Source organism: Pinus tabuliformis, chromosome 5_1, assembly GCF_031772625.1.
Source record: "Pinus tabuliformis cultivar Carrire ecotype Pingquan chromosome 5_1, CPIR1, whole genome shotgun sequence".
In the NCBI taxonomy this organism is placed as follows: Eukaryota; Viridiplantae; Streptophyta; class Pinopsida; order Pinales; family Pinaceae; genus Pinus; species Pinus tabuliformis.
This window is the reverse complement of record NC_142305.1, coordinates 898,930,856-898,951,260: the sequence shown is the minus strand read 5'-3', so window position 1 is coordinate 898,951,260 and position 20,405 is coordinate 898,930,856. Positions and strand designations below refer to the sequence as shown.

The following is a 20,405-nucleotide window of genomic DNA, read 5'->3' as shown; positions in this document are numbered from 1 at the left end:
AATGACTCAATAAATTTTCTTTTTGACTCAAATGACCCTATAACCATGAAGAACATGCTTTGACTAATAAATAGTAAAAAAATATTTTTCTTATTTTTGCTTTTACATGAAATACATATATTGATAATGATAATTATGAAGACCGAACCTAGCTACATTTCCAACACTCCCTCTTAACTAGGGAGGTATTCATAATGACACAACAGGATACTCTCAAATTGAAATATTCTCATAAGAAGGGATTCAGATTGATAAGCATCATCATCATCATAACCAACATTGTCAAACTTAACAAGGCCTTGACGAACAACCTCTATCTCTCTACTAGATTAGAGCGCAATGCTGGGAGGCATAGATTTGGACACCACCACCACCTCTCAGGGCAGATATCCCATCTGGATGTTCACTAGGTATGTCCTTATAGGACTATTCTTATCTTGGATATCACCCATCCTCAAAGAATATTAGTCCTCAGGACTACTCTTATCTTGGATACCATATCCTCAAAGAGTATCGGTCCTTGGGACTACTATCTTGGATACATTTGCTCAAGAAGTATTGGTCCCAAACGCTTATCCAATCCACCATTCTCCCTACCAGTGCCTTCACTAGGCTTACGACCGTTAGTCTTAGCCATAGTCCACTCACTCCCTCTCAACCATGGAGGAAATCCTTACTCCCTCTCAAACAAGGAGGAACAACCACAAACCTAAGCTTGTCTCATAAGTACTCATCAAAGCATTGGCTACATCAAAGCTTCCATGGAGATCTGTTGTAGCTTCTCGGCTCCCATCTGCATCATACTCTTGAATCATAAAACACCTAGTTCTTTGACAATCTTCATATCGAATCCTAATGTGTCATCAAATAGTTCATCAAATGCCTTATGGAGCCAAACTTCTTTACAACTGTTTGCACAAGCCTTCACATTTCTTCCTTCGTAATAGAATTCCGCTTTCACGCTTTTCCAAGAAATTGTTTCATCTTCCAATCATTAGTAGTATCTCTATCATCATCAATACTGTCAATCATTGTGTCCCTGGATCTAACCAATTAGCTGTTGGTACAATGATATCAGAACTCTTCAATTTCTTGCCAAAGGGTCTTGTCATTGATCTGTCATCTTCTCTTTTTGATCATAAACTTCTTTGGATTTTCTGTCAAACTTCAATTAATATAGTTTCCATCCAAGATCTTGCAGCTCCCTCTTTCTTTGATACATACTTTAAACTGTTCCCTCCTTAATCTTCATGTTTTGCCACGTTCTTTCAATTCCTTCATCTGCTGGTTAGGCTTGGATAGATTTTGTCTTGACCTGCAATCTTTATTGACAGAACAAAAAAGCAAAGTACAACGATCAAATGAAGGAGGTGTAAAATACTTATCTCTTTGAGGAGTGTTAGCTCCCTCTTAATCTTGGATCTTTTCATCAACCTTGTCCTCACAACAACATGATGTTATTCCTGACATTCTCAAGAACTAGGTTTTTCTTTTTACTGCTGAAACAATTAGTTAGGGTTTCTATTCCTAAGGTTTTCTTAACTCAAACCATGCTAGGGTTTACAAACCCTAGATGCCAAAGACCTGTTAGCTTACAAATTGCAAGTTCTACATATATAAAAACCCTAGAGATGTCATTAGCGAGCCCTTCTATATTCATTTCAATTCTTAATCTCAAAACCTAGTTTTTATCATATCAATAATCTCTTATATATCTGCACATACCAATTTTCTAATACGTTTATATTTCTCAAGAGATTGTTAGCTTAACCATGATCTAAAAGACTTAATAATATATGTACTATTGTTAGCATAGGTCATTTGTTGCAAAGATTATATGTACCTTTTATAACATTACCTGTCCGTCTTTGTAGTTCTTCTATCACAGGGATCTGGTCCAGAGATTGTTTGACTTTGTATCATTTTTCCTTCAACGGGGGTGCTTTAAATCTTCAGTCATCCACAGAAGTTTCTTTGAGCTGCTAGCATTGTTGTTTGCCTTATTTCCTTCAAACTTCATGGATAGTTCGGCTTCATAGATGTAGTTCATTCCTCTATTATGTATAGGAAAGGAGTCTATGGCTACTTCACATATTTGTGCCACAGAAATGGACTTCATATGTTTTTCAAAAATTCTTGTTACGGTCCTTACTTACACTGTATCATATTCCATAGAGATATTGCTTCAAATTTTGTTGTCTTATTCTTCGTTGTTGTAGGCTTGAGGCTTGATGCTTGATATTTGAGAAGCCTCGGCCACAGTGATGTAACTTTAGTCTGGATGTTATGTTCCATGAGTGAAATTTGGATGCATAATTCAAACTTTTCGTCTCTTGAGGATTGGTTTCAATGCCATTGTTGAAAATCTTGAATTTGTCTTTATTCCACCACAGAGATTTTATTGGCTTTCATCAATTGATCACTGCTTGAACTTGACTCACAGAGATATCATGATGTTTGCTTCCATGCTCAGAGGTATACCATGTACTGTTTGTTCTATACCTTAGAGATTTCGTATTGCTTCAGATTTCACTGTCTAATTTTCTTTCAGACTTTATGCTTCTTCAGATTCAGACCTAAATTTTGATTAGCCTTTCGAGTAGGCTTTTTCGGTGTGTTGATGGACTTCAATTTGAAAGATGGTTTTTCTTCATAAGTGAATAGATGCTCTTCTATATGAATCCAAAAGAATTCGGGTGCCTTCCTTTGATTTGTCACAGAGATCTTGAACTTGTTGCTTTCCATACTTAGATTAGTTCCTTTTCCTTTAAATGTTACTGGGACAGAGATGAAGCTTGTTATGGTTTGTATATAGTATAGTCCTCAGTGCCCTTTAGAGAATTTGCATTCATAAATGTATCTAGGATCGCATAGTGAATAATTCATACTGCCCCTCTAGGGTTCGGACTAGAGATTAATTCCAGAATGCAAAGATCTTTTTACTTGGATAATGAGTGAACTTTGGACCCTTGAATATAGGTTCTGCCACAGAGTAACGCCCTCAGAGTTCTCATGGAAACACATGCAACAGAATTCACAGAGCACTTTATTTAGGGTGCCACAGAGAAAAATTCATATGCCATAAGAGCTCCAGTATTTTGCATAGAATGAACTTGTCCACGGATGTAGGTGCCAAAAGAAGCATGCCTTATTATAGGAGGTACCACTGGAACTTACATCATCATTGAGAGATATGCTACACGAACTTGGATCACTGTGTCACAAAAACTTACATCATACATATTCTTTCTTCTAGATTTCGACTTTATGTATGATGACTCACCACAGATCTTTGTCCCAATATTTGTCTCTGTCATAAAGGATTCGAAACATACAATTCTGATCTTTATTGTCACTTCAGTCAATTTGGATTGGCGCTGAGTTATACACAGTCCAAAAATTTGATTAATCCACAGTCAATTGCTCAGGTCATAAGAAGTCTTGGATTTATAGAGCGTTGTGCTTCAGAACATCCCTTTAGGACTTGTCCTAAATAACTTCTCAAAGTGTCAATAAATTCGAACCATTATTGACTATTTGGATCACAAATAAAGAGCTCACTGTAGCTCTTCAGACTTCAGATCTTTCAACAGTAGCTTTAGAACTTGGACAAAGAGTATATTACGGACTTGTCAGAGAAGCTGTTATACAAATGTCTTCAAGAATGTTGATGAGTATTGATGACCTTCTTTCTTTGCTTTGATAGAGAGGGGTATGACTGCTTGCAAGGATGTCTTCAAATATCACTGCTGCAATTGTGTCTTGAGAAGCAGATAGCTGCTGTAGGAGAGTCTTCAAATATGCCTGTTGACCACATATGTCAACAGTCCAAGAAGCAGAGTACAGAAGTGTGGACATTTTTTTTTTCAGTCATATCATCATTGTAATCCCAAATTCTGCAAAAGATTATTGTAAATGATTTTAATATGACTATGAAGCCATATAACAACACCTAGGTAAGTTTATGATTCTTCTCAAAGGGTTTCACCCTAGGGAGTTTTTTAAACTCCCCAAATTATGTGTGTTTGTAAACACGGATAATTGACAGAGTTTCTCTCGCAGATATACCCCAAAGCTAGGGTGGAACTCATTGACGAGGTCTTAGGTGAGTCTTAGTGTTTATCAAGTCTATGTATTTTTCATACTAGATCACGTGTCTTGTCGCAAAATTTGGTTGAGTTTCAAGAGTCTATGTCTATGTGTATTTCCCCTTCCAAGGGTTGAAATTGTAATATTTGATGTAAAAGTGTGTCTAGGAATAATTTAGTGCATGGTTACTCATATTTAGACACCATGGCTAAATTATTTTTTTTGATACACTTAGAGGGTGGAAAATAATTAATCCCCTCTTGAGTATTTTTAATTTTAATTTCTGGCAAAAATTAAAATTAAAATTAAGCCAGAAATTATCCAAAAATAAAATGAAGGGAAAATTAATTACCCTCCAAGTGGAAAAAATAAATTTTGGAGAAGAAATTCGTGGGTCTAGAAAAAAACGATTTTATGAGGTCCTCCAACAAAAGAAAAGTCAAAATTTTAAGAGAAATTGACCCTTTGGACCATGGTGGTTAAGTCAAAGAAGTTTTTTGAGGGTAAAAGTTCAAATATTATTTTTTGGACTAAGAAAAAAGGGTTTTAATGTGGAATTCGAATTTTTCCTCAAAATCAAGGAATAAAATTCAAGGTTTGACTGGGATCAAAGAATTTTTCTCCATCAACTAAGGAGATCAAATTTTTTCAAGAAGATCAATGGATCAGAGTATTTTGACGAGGATCAAGCCATGGATCAAGGAACTAGCCGTTATTTCCACTTGGAGGGGTTATTCCCTCTCATTTTTTCTATATAAGGAAGCTATCAAGCTCCTCTTGTAAGCATGATCTAACTAGATCAAAATTATCTTTGTACTGCAAGGCTCTGCTAGATTTTGTAATACAAGCATAAGACTTTGGGGTTCAATTCAAGGTGTCTCTCACTTGCTGATATGTGGTATGTGCTAGATGATTTATTTTTATATACTTTGAGCTATTATATTGCATGATTATTATTTCAATAGCCAGGAGTAGGAACATTTATTAGCACAGGTATCTTGCTTTAGGTGTTGGGCTAGAGTAAGCACTCTAGGTCTAGTAGATTTGGCAAATATCTCTTGATTTCTAGACCTCTTGTGTTAATAGAACCCATTTTGATCTAATAATATATTTTTTGAAGTGCATTGAGGTTGTTCCAGCCCTTGGAAACCCCAAGTTTATAGACTGTGAGGGGATAACACTTCGTTTGGCTTCAAGTCTTGATCTAACGAATATTTGATGCAGGAGGGTTTTACCAAATTTTAAAATTAATTAAATTTCTCTCATCTATTTACTTGTGCTACAAGGATTTAATATGCTAATAAGAGCAATTTTATTATTGTTATTGTAAATATTTGTAAATAATTTTTCTCTAACCCTTGTATTTTAATACTAACCCATTGTTTCTATTTTGTATAGCATTGGGGTTTATTTGAAATTTTTGTATATATTGGGTATTTGGGCTTTCTATTTTTCATTTGTGCAGGTGCTAGCTCAAGGAATTGAAGAGAAATTAAATTTTTGGAGAGCCCTAGCCTCACCTAGCCTAAACGACTAGGGTTTCAAGGGTTTCTAGGCCTCTAGGGGAGCTGTCTACCCAAAGGAGGCAAGACTTTCAACAGAGAAGGCCTAATCCAAGGCCTAGAGGGCTATATCAGCCTTTCCAAGCTGAATTTGCTCAATGCTCAGCCAAAAAGGGAAGGCTGCAGCCCTTGGAGGGTTTTTGGAAGTGATTTTTCATCATTTTTTGGCTAATCTTGTTGTTGCACGGGTGCTGTAGGCTTTGGAGGCTAGCCGCAGGCCTTTTGAGGCCCTAATCTATTAGCCGCAACCCTTTTGAGGGCTTTCCCTTGTGGCCACAACCCTACTAGGGCTTATTTCCCCTAGCCGCAGCCCTTTGAGGACTTTCTCTTGTAGCTGCAGGCCTTAGAGGGATTCTAGCCCTAGCCCGTAGGCCTTATTCCCTCTCCAAGGCCTAAAACAGGCATCATTAGGCCTCTTTCTCCTTAGCGTAGTCCCTTTTGGGCTCATTTTGGGCTTTTGAAATTGATTTTTGGCACTAATTCTTGTGTTTGCAGGCTTATGGTAAGTTTGGAAAGGGTTTGAAGTTGCTTTTCATATCATTTTTGCCATTGATCTATTGTGTTTCAAGCTAACACTTGGTTTTGCAGACCTATCATTGGTTTGAAGAAGGATTCAAGGGGCTTGAAGTCTCACAATTAGCCCTAGAAGCCCTAGCCACTGTCACAAGAAAGGCTGATCTATCATTTTGAGGTTTCTATCAAACTAAAATTGGTGTTGCAGGTGTTTGGAGGAGTTCAAGTGCACATTGGAAGTCCATCTAGCCATTCAGCAAGGCCTCTAGGCCTAAGGGTTTGCCTCTTCTTCCCTCTTCTCCTCTCTGTTTTGATAATCAGATCTTGAAGTAGCTCTTAACAGTGGTAATATCTCAATATAATCATCCATAATAGCCCTAAGATACATCTAAGATATTGCATAAGCCAAGCAACATTTATGCTTCTCTATTGATGATATTCTGAGTGTTTCTTGAGGTCTGATATGATTTTTCTGAGGTTTGATATGAGCATATAAAAGTCTGATATATAAAGTAACAGTGGTAAGAAAACATATTGCAAAGGCTTAACACTCAATAGAACTCATTTCTAAGTCTTGGGAACATTATCTCTCTCGTTCTAAGCTAATGGTAAAGTGTTGAAGTGATTACTTTTATGAAGTCTTGTTTATCTTTGAAGTGGTAAAAGGGATCTTTGAATGTCTTGATCTTGTTCTCTTTGCATCTCATTACACATTGGAAAGTGCATCATAACATTCCTCTTGCATTTCATTGGTGTCCTCTATTCTTGAAGATCACTGTTAGCAATCTCATTTCAAGATAATTATGCTCTAATTGGCTCTCATAATAAGCATTGGTTTCATCTTTGCAAAAGGTAAATCATAAGCGGCATGAAATAGAAAATTGGATAATTATTGTCTCTTTGGTCCTTAATTGACATCTTGCTATTGTGCTTATAATAACTCTTGCTTTCTATCAATTGAGAGAAATTGGTTTGTTTATGGGATTTGCTAATGCTTTTAAAATGAATGATAGTACTTGTCATTGAATATCATTGAAGAGCATTGGTTTTTTGGAGTAGCTCAAAGTGTGTTGCTCTCAAAAGATCTTTTACGCTTTGATTTACAAATTGGGTATCATATCTTAAGCACTTTCTTTTGTATCATTGTAATTTCAAGTTCCTCTTGTTAATTGTGCACCAAATAAGTGTTTGGAATCAATAAATCTTGTTTGACGAACTTATTTCATTAAAGCATTCACTCGCATCTTGCATTTCATTCTAGGATTAGAAGTGCATTTATAAAATACACCTCCAAGCATAAGTTTGGTTGTAAGAAGATAGGACCACCTCCTTTACGCAATTTGAGGACTTTAGACCCTCATTCGCAGTTAACATAGCTGACCTTGCAGTTCTCTTGCAGGAAATTCCTTCTAGGAACAAAGGCACCTAGGTGGTTAGAGCCTCACAAGAGGTATCGTTAATGAGGCCATAGCTTCCTTCTTGTGGGCTTCTCTCTACTACATGCGTTTGTGACTAAGTCCAAAATAATTGAGGAGAAGGATATATCTAGATTAGGCATATAATTAAAAATAAGGTATATAATTAAAAATAACTAAGAACTTGCATTTCACATAGAACTAGGTCCTGCACTTCATTTAGGATAGAATTTGCACATTGCAGTGATTGTTTATCCAGTTACTTGGTGAGCTAATTTATATTATGCAAGTAATCAATCTCAAAAGACACTGGTCTCTAACTTAAAATCTTGGTAAATCTAATCAAGTGGTGCTTAATAATCATACTTGTCTAATAATTTCAACCAAGTTGCTAGGCCATTCAGTTGCATCTCCTTCACTTGTTGATTTCCAACAAGTAGTTCATCTCTTCATCCATAGGGACTACCCCCCTCTGTCTGCATTTAGGAGACAACTTAAACAGAGAGGGCAGGGATCAGAGTGACAACCCTTGTCCTGAGCATTGTCATTTTCTTGTGTACAATTTGAGCGACAACAATGCCAATAGGATGAGATCTTCAATCTGCCTTCCCCTTCACCTTGGCTCTGATACCATGTTGAGAAATCTAGATACTTGTAGATTAGGGTATATTGCTCTAACTTGATAATTACTTGTGTGTTTGTTAGCTTCTTATTAAATTTTATGTTTTCTTTTTCATCAAGCAATTACCAAAATACAAAGCATGAAGATCAGAAGAGACAAAGAACACAAAGATGTAGGCTCCAAGCCAGGGAAAAAACCCCACAAGGGGGAAACCCAAGAAAAATCCCCTTCTTATAGAATCATATCAAAGTGAGATATCGAAGACCCAAGACTAAGACCAATGCTACCACAAAGATCCAAGTCAACCCTCCTTCAATCCATATTCAACAAATCATAGTCAACAAAAGTCAATGTTGGTCAAATCTCAGAAATCTGGTCATCTCGGGCCTGCAACACCACGAAATCTGCCACAGAAAACTTGCGTGTGTGAACAAAATTGGTGCACAAATCAGCTTGTTTTTCTCTCCTTTGACTTCGTTCTCTCTCTCCTTTGACTTTCGCTGAATTTCTCCTTCTTCTTGCATAGAAATCGAAGTGATTGCGAAGATGCGAAGCATAGGTGCCAATATATAGTTTTTCGACCATATGAAGAGACACAACTTATGGGTTAGCTGACTTGTCCATCTGGAGGGTCGACTTGGTCTTGTGAAGACACTTTGACTCAAGAATAAATTTCTTTTCTTTTCTTTCAAAAAGTCCAAATGGGACTTTGACTCAATGACTCATAATAAATTTTCTTTTTGACTCAAATGATCCTATAACCATGAAGAACATGCTTGACTAATAAATAATATAAAAATCTTTTTCTTCTTTTTTCTTTTACGTGAAATACATATATTGATAATGATAATTATGAAGACCGAACCTAGTTACATTTCCAACAAAAGGGGAATGGTTTGAGACAAAGATAGTGCAGGGCACCTCCTGCCTGCCAAACCTCCTCCCAGCCACAACATAGTGGACATAGAATCATCAATAGCTTCTTCCTTTCGGCCTTATATGTTAGGAGTAGCCCTTGCTCCTCTACTTCCCCCGAGATCATACAGTTGGATTTCTCGACAATTTTGAAGGACCCAAACAAGGAGAGATTGCCTTGTGTGCCTCCCTTGCCATTAATCATCAGATCCGGGAGATGCTGACCTCATTGACCCCATCTTCAACGTCCCTTTACTTCTTTGGAGTTACACAGTCCTACAACAAACATATTCCGCATTTCTCGTTTTTGGTCATTTCATGCAATTTTATACATTCTCTAATTGTACCTTTATTTCATTGTAGTCTTATATTTAGTTATATTTCTAGTCGTTTTAGCTTTGGAGTTACAATGGAGTCACATTTGCACTCCCACATGTCTTGTATTTACATCGGATGTATCTTTTAGTCCCACTGCCTCACTCTCGTGGTCACTCAGGACATTAATAAAATTATTTTATCTTATTTTTATATAAATTTTTATCTCAATCTCCTCATACTAAAATATTAACATGTGGGGTCCTCTATCCACTTTCCTATTCAAGAAATAATATTAAAAGATATGTCATCAAGCTCCTCAACGCTGGTTGCTCCACATAAATAATATAAAACATGAGAAAAGTTTTCAATATGTCCTTGATGCCACTTCTCAACCTCTCAGTGAAAATGCTTCCTTGAAATGTATGAGGGCTTGTTATGCCATCTGTCTCTCTTCTCCTTGGAGCACTTTTCACAATAACCACCTAGTAACTACTCCCCCAAAATAATCATAATTGGAATTATCCTCCATCTAGGATCTTCTTAGACCTTGGGGAATGTGCTAACTGTCATGTGTCACTCTCTCAAGAGAGTGCTTTTCAAAAAGGGCCCTTTGACCACCTCAAATTGTTAATTTTTTTTAAAGTGGTGCACCCTTGGTAATTGTGCAAGAGGTGGTTGAGGGTGCATTAATCCTCCTAGAAATGTGGAATGCTCTTTTCTTGAGATTTGTGGTTTGAACAATGTGTAGAAGAAGCTTTGGTACCACTTTGAGCAGGTCTCATTCATAAAAACTTCCAAAAGAGTGATGTGCCCTTGTAACATGTGCCATTCTTTGCTTTGGATAAGGTGCTTTCTTGAGAGATGGGAAAGAATGCCATTTGTCTTGTAACTTTGACCTTCTAATCAAGCATGACATTATTAATCATGAAAGTGTCTCGGAGAATGTGCAATTGTGAATGAGGGTGGTTATGGTCACCCTTAGATCCAGGGCAATAAAACACATAATCCTCAAAATGTGGATGCCCCAGATAGATGTTCAAAACCTTCTTGAAGCTTGATCACCCTTATTAATTAGTGCTCAACATAGCCATAAAATATAATAAACTTTCTCTAAAGATGGAACACTTTCCGACTGTTACTGTTTGATGCCATTAAACCCTCCTTGGATGGTGGGCACTCCACCTAAAAAGATGTTCTTGTATCTTGTAGATGGGCTTTGTATGTCATGTGTCCATATATGCAATGCACCCTTCTAAGAACTTCAATGGTGTGGAATGCCCCCTCAATGAACAAATGTGCAATAAATAAAATATGTAGACAAGGGCTCCAAAAGGTGAATCTCTGCTACATGTGCAAATATGTGAACTCAACCATCAAACATGTCTTAAAAGACATAAACTGCCTCCAAGCATGTGAAAGAAAAGGGTGATAAACAAGAGGATGCTAGAATTATGCTCCTTAAATCCACATCTCCATAGTGTAGTGATGCTGAAAAGAATGTCCCAAAATGCAGGTGCATTTTGGTGGTAACAAAATGGATGGATATTTAGCGATCCATGTGGGACAGTGGGTCTTAAGGAAAAATAATTCTAGAACAAATTAAAATAAGTCCCAAAACACAAAATGGCATCTAAAACCCATTAATGCTTTATAGCACACATACAAATACAGATATTGCTATGTCCCTGTTTCTGTATTTTTGAGGAGGCTCATTTCCTAAGCGGTCCTGATTTTGGAAACTTTTGCTGCTTCCTGATTTTGTGCAACTTAGATTTGGAGCTTAACAATTCCATTGATTTCTTTTCATGTCTGAACGACAAGCAAGTTAGATTAAGTTGATCTATGTCATTTATATGAGTAGAGTTACCAATTACAATACACTCCTGGAAAGGTTTGCATATGAGATATTCTTCTTCAGACTAATTCTTTATTTGTTTTAAGCTTTCAGTGTTCTTACTTTCTATAAAAGAGTTTCAGAATGAAATGTAACTTTCTTTAGTTACATTCTTCACTAGATTCTGAATTTTTCACTAGATATATTTATTTTCTGTGCTTAAATTTTATGATCAATTTTAGTGAAAGAGAGAGAACCAATGAAATCTTAACAATGGGAAAAATAACGGGAGTTTTTGCAGTTTTTATCACACAACTTGCTTTAAGTTCTTAGTTGAGCAAGATATAAATAATGAGACTTCTAGAGTTATTAACTTATTATCACGGTTTACAAAATTTTCCTTAAATTCTTAGTTGAGTTTTTACTATGGTTATAGAATTTGTTCTAATTAGTGTTGATTCTCATGCAGGTCCATGCAATCATGGGAAAAAATGGGTCTGGAAAGAGTACTTTCTCCAAGGCAAGGGAGTTGAGATTTTTCTGTTTGAAGTTAAATATTTTGACTAGTCCTCTTCCAAACCTTCCATTTACCAGTTAGATGTGTAGTTGACACCAAGGAAGTAATTAATGGTGTATTTTATCTATCAGACAAGGTGGGGAGAACAAGTAGTTTGTCATTGATTCATTGCTAATGGAATTAGAGAGCATATATGCACAACATACATAAGCTCTGATATGTGGGGTTGATTGAGTTATTGAGGTCTTATTCCCTGGGGAAGTTGATTCATGCAGTTTTTGATCTTTTGTATGGCGTCTTTCAATGCGGCCAGAGTTTTAATTGAAAGTTGTGAAATGAGAAGCATGTAACTAAATAATTAAGCTTTAATATATAAATTATCTTAAACATCCTAGTCCTGTTTCCTTTTAGGCAGGTTCTCGTGGGTCATCCAGATTATGAAGTAACAGGGGGCACTGTGATTTTCAAAGGTGAGAACTTGCTTGATAAGGAGCCTGAGGTGAGGTGTCATGCTGGGCTATTTATGAGTTTCCAATCTCCAGTTGAGATCCCGGGAGTGAGCAACATGGATTTTCTGCGGATGGCTTGTAATGCCCGAAGATCATCCCTCGGTCTTACGGAACTTGGTCCCCTTGAGGTCTGTATTTGAACTTTATCATTTCTATTCCTAGTAGGTTATTTAAACGTAAAGCAATTGTCTTCCTGTATTTCTGATGGAACAGCCCTTGTGTGTGTTCTTACATGTGATATGTTAGTCTTTCAGATCTTGCAATTTAAAGAAAAATATAATTGTTTTCTCGTGAAATATATCCTGTACTTAGTATAATCACCACTGTGATGGTTGGATGGCTGCTAAAATTTTAATTAGACGTATTATTTATTTGTTCTCAACTTTTTTATTCTCTTTCTTTTGTCTTGTTTACATTTGTTTTTGCTTCGTACAGAGGAAGGAATGATGAATATAACTTACAAATCCCAATGTTTCAATATTTTTCTAAATGGTCATAATAATAACCATGTCAACACAACATAATTATCATCTCTATTGTATGTTGCCCTAGTCCTGTCCTTATTATAGCGGGCCTTGGGAAATATTTTCCAGTGGTCAAAGCACTCTTTTGTAGTCCCAGACATTCCCTTCTTTTGTCTTTGAGTATCAGTAATCGACCTTATGCCCTTGCCAAAAAATCAGCCTGCTACACCTTGCCAAACTGAAAAAAGGTTAGTAGAAATACGAGTGTAAGAGTTTTGGCGAGCACAGCAGAAATTATTGGAAGAAAACATTTTATAGAAGTGAAACAAGTTGCAGTTATATTGGTATCTGTGAATAACCATAAATGGTTAATGGGACTGTAGAAGTATTTCATGTTTATCGAAAGACAAGGGAGCATGTACACTGTATAACAATTCCATTATAAAATGAAATACAGAAAGAAAAATACAAATGCACACAAGCACTATCTCAAGCAATAAGCAAATGCGAAACCCAAGGAAAACAAGTATTTTGTCAAAAAAAAAATCAGACTAGCAGCCTCCACTCCGAACATCAAAGGTCTAGATGATGTAGGCAATGGGCGTGTTTGGCCTTTTAATTGCTATTTCTGAGAAATATTCTGTTTGACTGATCTACAGTAGAAATATTCTGGGATTGTTTCCTGTCGCATCTCCTGTAGTTTGAAAAACGTTTGTGATGTGATAACTATGAGGTATGTTGTTAGTAGCTTTATAAGTTTATTGAGAGGTTCTGCCCTATGTTGAGTCAGCTCTTTGATGAAAAGAGCTGCACATCTCTGGTCCTAGTGTATTTACTATTAATTGTTGATTTGGGGTAGCGTCGGATGTGTGCTCTAGCCATGAAAATTGGTCGAGAGGCTAAAGCACATGAGATCTCCAAGACCCAGAAATGGTTTGGGGAAATTCTACCAGTGAAGGAGATATTAAAATAATTAATATTTTTAATGGAGTTCCTAAGTCTAAACTTAGGAAAAATAAAATATTAATGGGTATTAATATAAAACTGGGTTAGAAGGTTCTAAATGACATGGATCTAGCCAAATCTAATCTTAGCCGTTGATCAGAGATGTAATCTCGGTTGTTGAAGACTGAACAAAAAAAGTATAAGAGGAGGCTTGAGGGTCAAGTTGGAGAGACACTAGTGTGACCAATCATTTGATTTTCTAGAGCGGGGTTTGCTAAGAGAAATCAAATCAGTGATCAGAGTTGTAGGGAGGAGCAGTGACTATGAGACGGAGAGGCAGAGATAGTGCCAGAAGACCAGAGTTGAAGCAGAGAGGTAGACGCAGAGCCAAAGGGAGCCACGTAGAGGCTAGCAGGGACTGCGCAGAGGCCAGAAGGGCCTGCGTCATCCACGCAGAGGCTGCAGGAATGACGCAGAGAGCCAAAGAGGCTGCACGAAGCTTTAGAGGGCTGACGCAGAGGGTATCAGGCTGACACAGAGGCCAGGAGGGTTGACGTTGAGCTTCAGATTGTGTTGGAGAGGGTTTCGTGGGGCAGGTTTTCCAAATATTTGCTTCTGAAGAGAGGTATTACTGCCAGATTTTGTATCTCTGTCAGGTGAGCCAGTTTGGCACCCAGTGTACTCAAAAAAGAGCTGCTTAATAATAAAACCTTCAGAACTGCTGCACTGGTTTTCCCAAGTTGGGTTTTTCCGGGGACAATTGTCCAAAAATAATGGTGTCCCTTGTGTGTTTGTCTATTTTTTTCAGTTGTTGATCTGTAGATGGTTGAGACTGTATTGTGTTTATTTCAGTGTTTATATGGTTAAATAACTTGTTAGTAATTAAACAAGTAGGCGAAATAAACCAGAGAATACAGAGAAAATTTCTAACGGGTAATATTTAGAAATTTCAACATGGTATCAGGGGGTTGCAGATCACAGGAACGCTGAAGGTGCCAACTGAATCAGAGAATTTGCAGCAGAGACAACTGCCCCGAGTGATGGAAGCTGTTCCTAGGTAAAAAGCAGCAGAGAAGGGTTGACGTAGAGGGCCTGTGTCATCAGTTCGAGCCAGAGAGAGGCCAGCGCAGAGGCAGGAGAAGGCAGAAGGGGCTCACAAAGAGCCATGCAGAGACCAGGAGGGTTGACGCAGTTGGCCAAGGGAACAAATCAGCCTTCTCGGGATTGTGCGGAGCCTCGAGGCTCAGTTCTTCAGTTGCTGGGGCACAGGAAGTTGTGGGCAGATTGCGAGGAGTGAAGTTGGTGGGGTGCTGTTGCTGCCGAGACAGAATAGTACCTAACGGGGCAAAACCAAGGTAGAGGGAGTCGCTACCTAAGCGAATTTCCAGCCAAGAAATCCAGATCAGTATTGCGGGTGCATAGGAGATCAGAGAGTTGCGACTTGACGATTGGCAGGCGGATTTCCAAGAGGGAAGTAGCGACTCAGAGGGAGTCTAGCAGAGAACTTCCAGGAGGGAAGTAGAGACTCAGGGGAGTCGAAAAGAAGAGCAGAGAGATGGTAGTGAATGGATTGAGGGATTATGACAGGCTGGACGGGGCGTCCAACTTTGTCATCTGGAAGGCCAGGATCTTGTCTGTTCTAGATAGACATCGCATCAAGGCCTTCGCCTTGAGAACCGTGGCTATCCTAGTCAACCCAACTGAAAAGGAGAAGTATGAGGATGCGATGGCCAAGGTGAAATGTATAATCCTTGACGGGGTCAAGGATCATGTGGTCCAACATATTTCTGAGAAGGAGACGACAAAGGAAATGTGGGACACCTTGACGAAATTGTATCAAGGCACTTCCGTGCAGAGGAGGATGCTTCTAGAGAATCAGCTGCAATCGTACCAGATGTAGAAGGGGGAGCAGATAGATCACTTCCTCAGCAGGTTGCAGGAGATTCGGGACCAACTGACTTCCATAGGGGCCATGCCAGATCAAGAATTAATGGTGAGGACAACCCTAAACGCAGTCTCCGAGGAGTGGGATACATTTGTCCAAAGTATTTTGGGTAGGGTGATTCTTCTAGGATGGGAAGAACTGTGGGCAGCTCTTCGCCAAGAAGAGATCAGATGGCTGACCAAGGTGGGAGGCAGCAACAAAGGAGCTCGGGTCAAGAAAGAGGAGGAAGAGGATGCAGCTCTGGCATCTGCGGGAGAGCATGGGAAGAGGAAGAAAAAGGACCTCTCCAAGATAAAGTGTTTCAACTGTGGGGAATTGGGGTATTATGCAAACCAGTGTTCGAGGAAGAAGAATAAGGGAGAGGCGTCTGACTCCAAGGCAGCACCAGCGAAGGCGGAAAAGGAGGTAGAGGAGGATGATGATTGTGCCATGAGTGCTCATGTACCTCTAGAGAAGAGGTGGGGATACATCGCGCTGTAGTCAGGAAGGCTATAGGCAATGAGGGGCAGGATCTTTGAGGTACCCAAACTCTTGGATCAGATCCAGCTACGGGAGCCAGGAAGTGACAGTAGCAGAATGGCGGATGTTGGTAGAAACGAATGCGGATGAAGCAACAGAGAGTGCTAGAAGTGCAGTAGTCCCAGGCAGCGCAGAGAGGCTTGCAGCAGTGCGAGAGGCACAAAGGAGGTTGCAACAGTGCAGGATGGCACAAAGAGGCTTGCAGCGGTGTGAGAGGCACAAAGTTGTTGCAGCAGCGCAGAGATAGTAGAGGGAGCACGAGATAGCGGCAGAGAGAGCTTCAGCATCGAGAGTGTTTCTAGCCTGACAGGGATGTTAGTAGTTGGGTGGATCAGTTACTTACTTCTCAGTAACTGAGTTGCAGTGCAGTAGCAGTAGCAATAGCATGATGTAGCATGATGAGAGAGAACTGCAGTGCAGATGCAGTGTTGGGAGAAAGGACCAACAACAACATGGATGCAGAGGGAGCTGCTGTACAGATGTAGCAGTGGCAGTGGCAGAGCCATGGGTAGCAGTACAGGATGCAGCAGTGCAGAGGATGTTGGGTGGGGAGGCCTAGCATCAACATAGGTACCGGTGCCGTATAATCAAGGTGATGCTAAGTGGTGGAGTATCACTAGAGCACACTCCTCACTAAGAGGGAGTGTTGATTTAGGGTAGCATCGAATGTGCTCTAGCCATGAAAATTGGTGGAGAGGTTAAAGCCCATGAGATCTCCAAGATCTAGTAATGGTCTGGGGAAATTCTACCCGGTGAAGGAGATATTAAAAGAATTAATATTTTTAATGGAGTTCCTAAGTCTAAACTTAGGAAAAATAAAATATTAATGGGTATTAATATAAAACTGGGTTGGAAGGTTCTAAATGACATGGATCAAGCCAAATCTAATCTTATCCATTGATTAGAGATGTAATCTCGACCATTGAAGACTCAAAAGAAAAAGTATAAGAGGAGGCTTGAGGGTCAGTTGGAGAGACACCAGTGTGATCAGTCATTCGATTTTCTAGAGCAGGTTTTGATAAGAGAAATCGAATCAGTGATCAAAGTTGTAGCGAGGAGCAGTGAGTACGAGACAAAGAGGCAGACGCAGAGCCAGAGGGAACCACACAGAGGCTAGCAGGGACTGTGCAGAGGCCAGAAGGGCCTACGTCATCCACACAGAGGCTACAGGAGTGACGCAGAGAGCCAGAGAGGCTGCACAGAGCCTCAGAGGGCTGATGTAGAGGGTTTTAGGCTGACGCAGAGGCCAAGAGGGTTGACCCTGAGCTTCAGATTGTGCTGGAGAGGGTTTCGTGGGGCAAACTTTCCGAATATCTGCTTCCGAAGAGAGGTATCTGCTAGATTTTGTATCTTTGTCGGGTGAGCCAGTTTGGCACGCAGTGTACTCAAAAAAAAGTTGCTTAGTAATAAAACCCTCAGAATTGTTGCACCGGTTTTCCCAAGTTGGGTTTTTCTGGGGACGATTGTCCAAAAATAACGGTGTCCCTTGTGTGTTTGTCTATTTCTTTTAGCTGTTGATCTGTAGATGGTTGAGACTGTATTGTGTTTATTTCAGTGTTTATATGGTTAAATAACTTGTTAGTAATTAAACAAGTAGGCGAAATAAACCAGAGAATACAGATAAAATTTCTAACGGGTAATACTTAGAAATTTCAACATTAATACAGAAACCTATCCACTTCAATCCCTAGAAAGGAATTAATATCTTCTTTGTATCTCATATGAAACTGACACCTAAAGAGAAAACACTCCTCTTTCTGGTTCCATAATCCATTAGGAAAGTTGAGGGATCCATAACTGCTGTGCATTCTCCAAGGATCAATAGTGCTGCACAATCATCCCATCACCTTCTCTATGGTGCATAGGACTGAGGCAAGGAAATCTGGTGCCATTATGTTTGAGCAACACTGAAGGAGAACGCGGACTGAGCAATAGGTAAAACTCTAATACTCCCTCTTTGTGAGGAAAGTGTTCTCTACCAAGCCAAGTCTCTCCCTCAACGTTCAAACTTTCCTTAGCTAAGGGCTTAGTCAAAATGTCTACCACCTGTGAATATGAAGTAACATATTTAAGGACCACTGCTCCCTCCTGAACCCTGTCTCTAAGAAAATGGTACTAGATATCAATGTGCTTGGGTCAGTCATGAAATGCTGGTTTTTCAGAGACCTAATGTAGCTATGATTTAACTTGCAAAGCCAAATAACCTCAAGAGTCAAAAGTACCAAGATTGGTTGCCATGTACTCTTCCTTTTCTGAATTGAGTGGAATTGCCACCTACTTCCTATTGAACTAGGACATCATACCTGATCCCAAGATCAAACAAAAACCTGAAGTGATTTTTCCTAGCACTTGCATCCCCTACCTAAGCAGAGTCAACAAAACCATGCAGTATCAACTCACCATCTCCTGCATACCTCAAGCATAATGAACAATATTGCAGGAAATGCTTTGTAGTAATCAAATGAATTTGTCTAGGTTCAACCATGAACTAGCTCAACTTATTCTGTGCAAAATATATATGATGCTTGGTATTCACCGAATACATAAGGGAATGAATCATTTGCACATATATAGAAGGATCTACCAAATTTGAACCTCAATCATTGTATAAATTCAAATTTCAAGCCATAGGAGTTGCCAAGGGTTCATAACCGAACATCTAAAAGTTCATTAAGATATCCACTATGTGCCTTCCTTGTATCTTGTACCTTGCCAAACCTTTAGACATCACCTATACCTTCGCTAAACCTCTAGACCCAAAAAGTAATGGACAAGGTCAATGTCCTTGATTTCAAATTCATGGGCCAACTTTGTTTTGCATCGTGCAATGAGTTTCTTAAAGCTACCTATAAGTATTAGATCACCCATGTACAGGATCAGATGAGCACATTTAATTTATCAAATAAATAATAAAGATTGGAATTTGTAGAAGCCTTGGTGAAGCTCAAATTAAGTAGGTATTCATAAATCCTAGAATACCATTTACATGTTTCTTGCTTCAACGGATAAATGCCCTTCTTTAACTTGTACACATGGGTATCTCACCCATGCACCTCAAAACCCCTTGGATGATTAATGTGTACTTCCTCCTTAATGAAACCATTTAGAAATGTAGTCTTTACATCCATCTGATATAAAGACCAAAAAAAATTGATGCAAGAGACACAATGGTTTTAATCAAGTGCCATGCACATGTTGTTTTAATTGATAAACGACCTTCGTCAACTTGCACACATGGGCATCTTGCTCATGCACTCAAGACCCCTTGAATGATAATTTTTACTTCCTCCTCAATCAAACCATCTAGACAAACAATATTAACATCCATCTGGTATAAAGAGCAAACAAAAATTGATGCAAAAGACAACTGTTTTGATGGAAGTATCCTTCACAACAGGAGAAGAAAAATATTCTCATAAGCAAGTCCCTCTTTTTGGGAGAATCCTCTCATTACGAGTTTGGCTTGGTATTGCTCTACGCTACCATCAATTACATGTTATACCTTGTACAACGGTGTGTTCCTTCACCCGAACCTTGCTGCAAACTTTTCTCTCTCCTCGACCTTTGTAGGAGGCTCCTGAGACTTAGAGAACCATGCATCAAATTTCACATATCGTGCTCACCATTGTCATTTGTTGTGATGGAAGATAAATCCAACAAATCTTTGAGGACTCATTGTAATTGACAAATATACCATTCCAATTTAGTTCTCTTCTCATAAGGACTAGGAATAATACAAGACAACCAAATACACACAATGTGATACTTGTGGTTTCTTACCAGTAGAAGCTTCTTCTAGTGTTTTGTCTTTAAATATCCTATGAGGACACCAGTTTTGAATGTAAATAGTTGCAATGCATGCTTTTCCCCAAAGATACATGAGTAGATCTAGATCATTAATCATAGTCTTGGCTATCACTATGATGGCCCTCTTCTTCCTCTTTATAACCTATTCTACAAGGCTGGTAAGGTATTGTCATTTCCCTCTTTATTAGTTCTTCTGGGGAAAAGACATTGAAGTCCTTGGAGGTGTACTCTTCTTCATTGATAGACCTCAACACCTTAATCTTCTTACCTGTGTGATTCTCTACAAGAGATAAACTCATGGACCTTACTGAAGACTTCATCCTTGGTCTTTATAAAGTAAATCCGAGTTTTGTAGAGGAATCATCAATGAAAGAAGCATAGTAAATGTTACTTGTCAGTGACATCGAATTCATTGGTCCACGTATGTTTGA

At 38.8% G+C, this 20,405-nt stretch overlaps 1 protein-coding gene across 1 annotated transcript in view; it reads left to right on the top strand.

Annotated features, from left to right (window-relative positions):
* NAP7 (non-intrinsic ABC protein 7) overlaps window positions 1-20,405 on the top strand; it is a 99,284-nt gene that overhangs the window by 35,270 nt on the left and 43,609 nt on the right. The window contains exons 2-3 of the mRNA XM_089433109.1: window positions 11,738-11,788; window positions 12,201-12,422. Coding sequence (XP_089289235.1) covers window positions 11,738-11,788; window positions 12,201-12,422 — 273 coding nt within the window. The remainder of the gene's footprint in view (window positions 1-11,737; window positions 11,789-12,200; window positions 12,423-20,405) is intronic.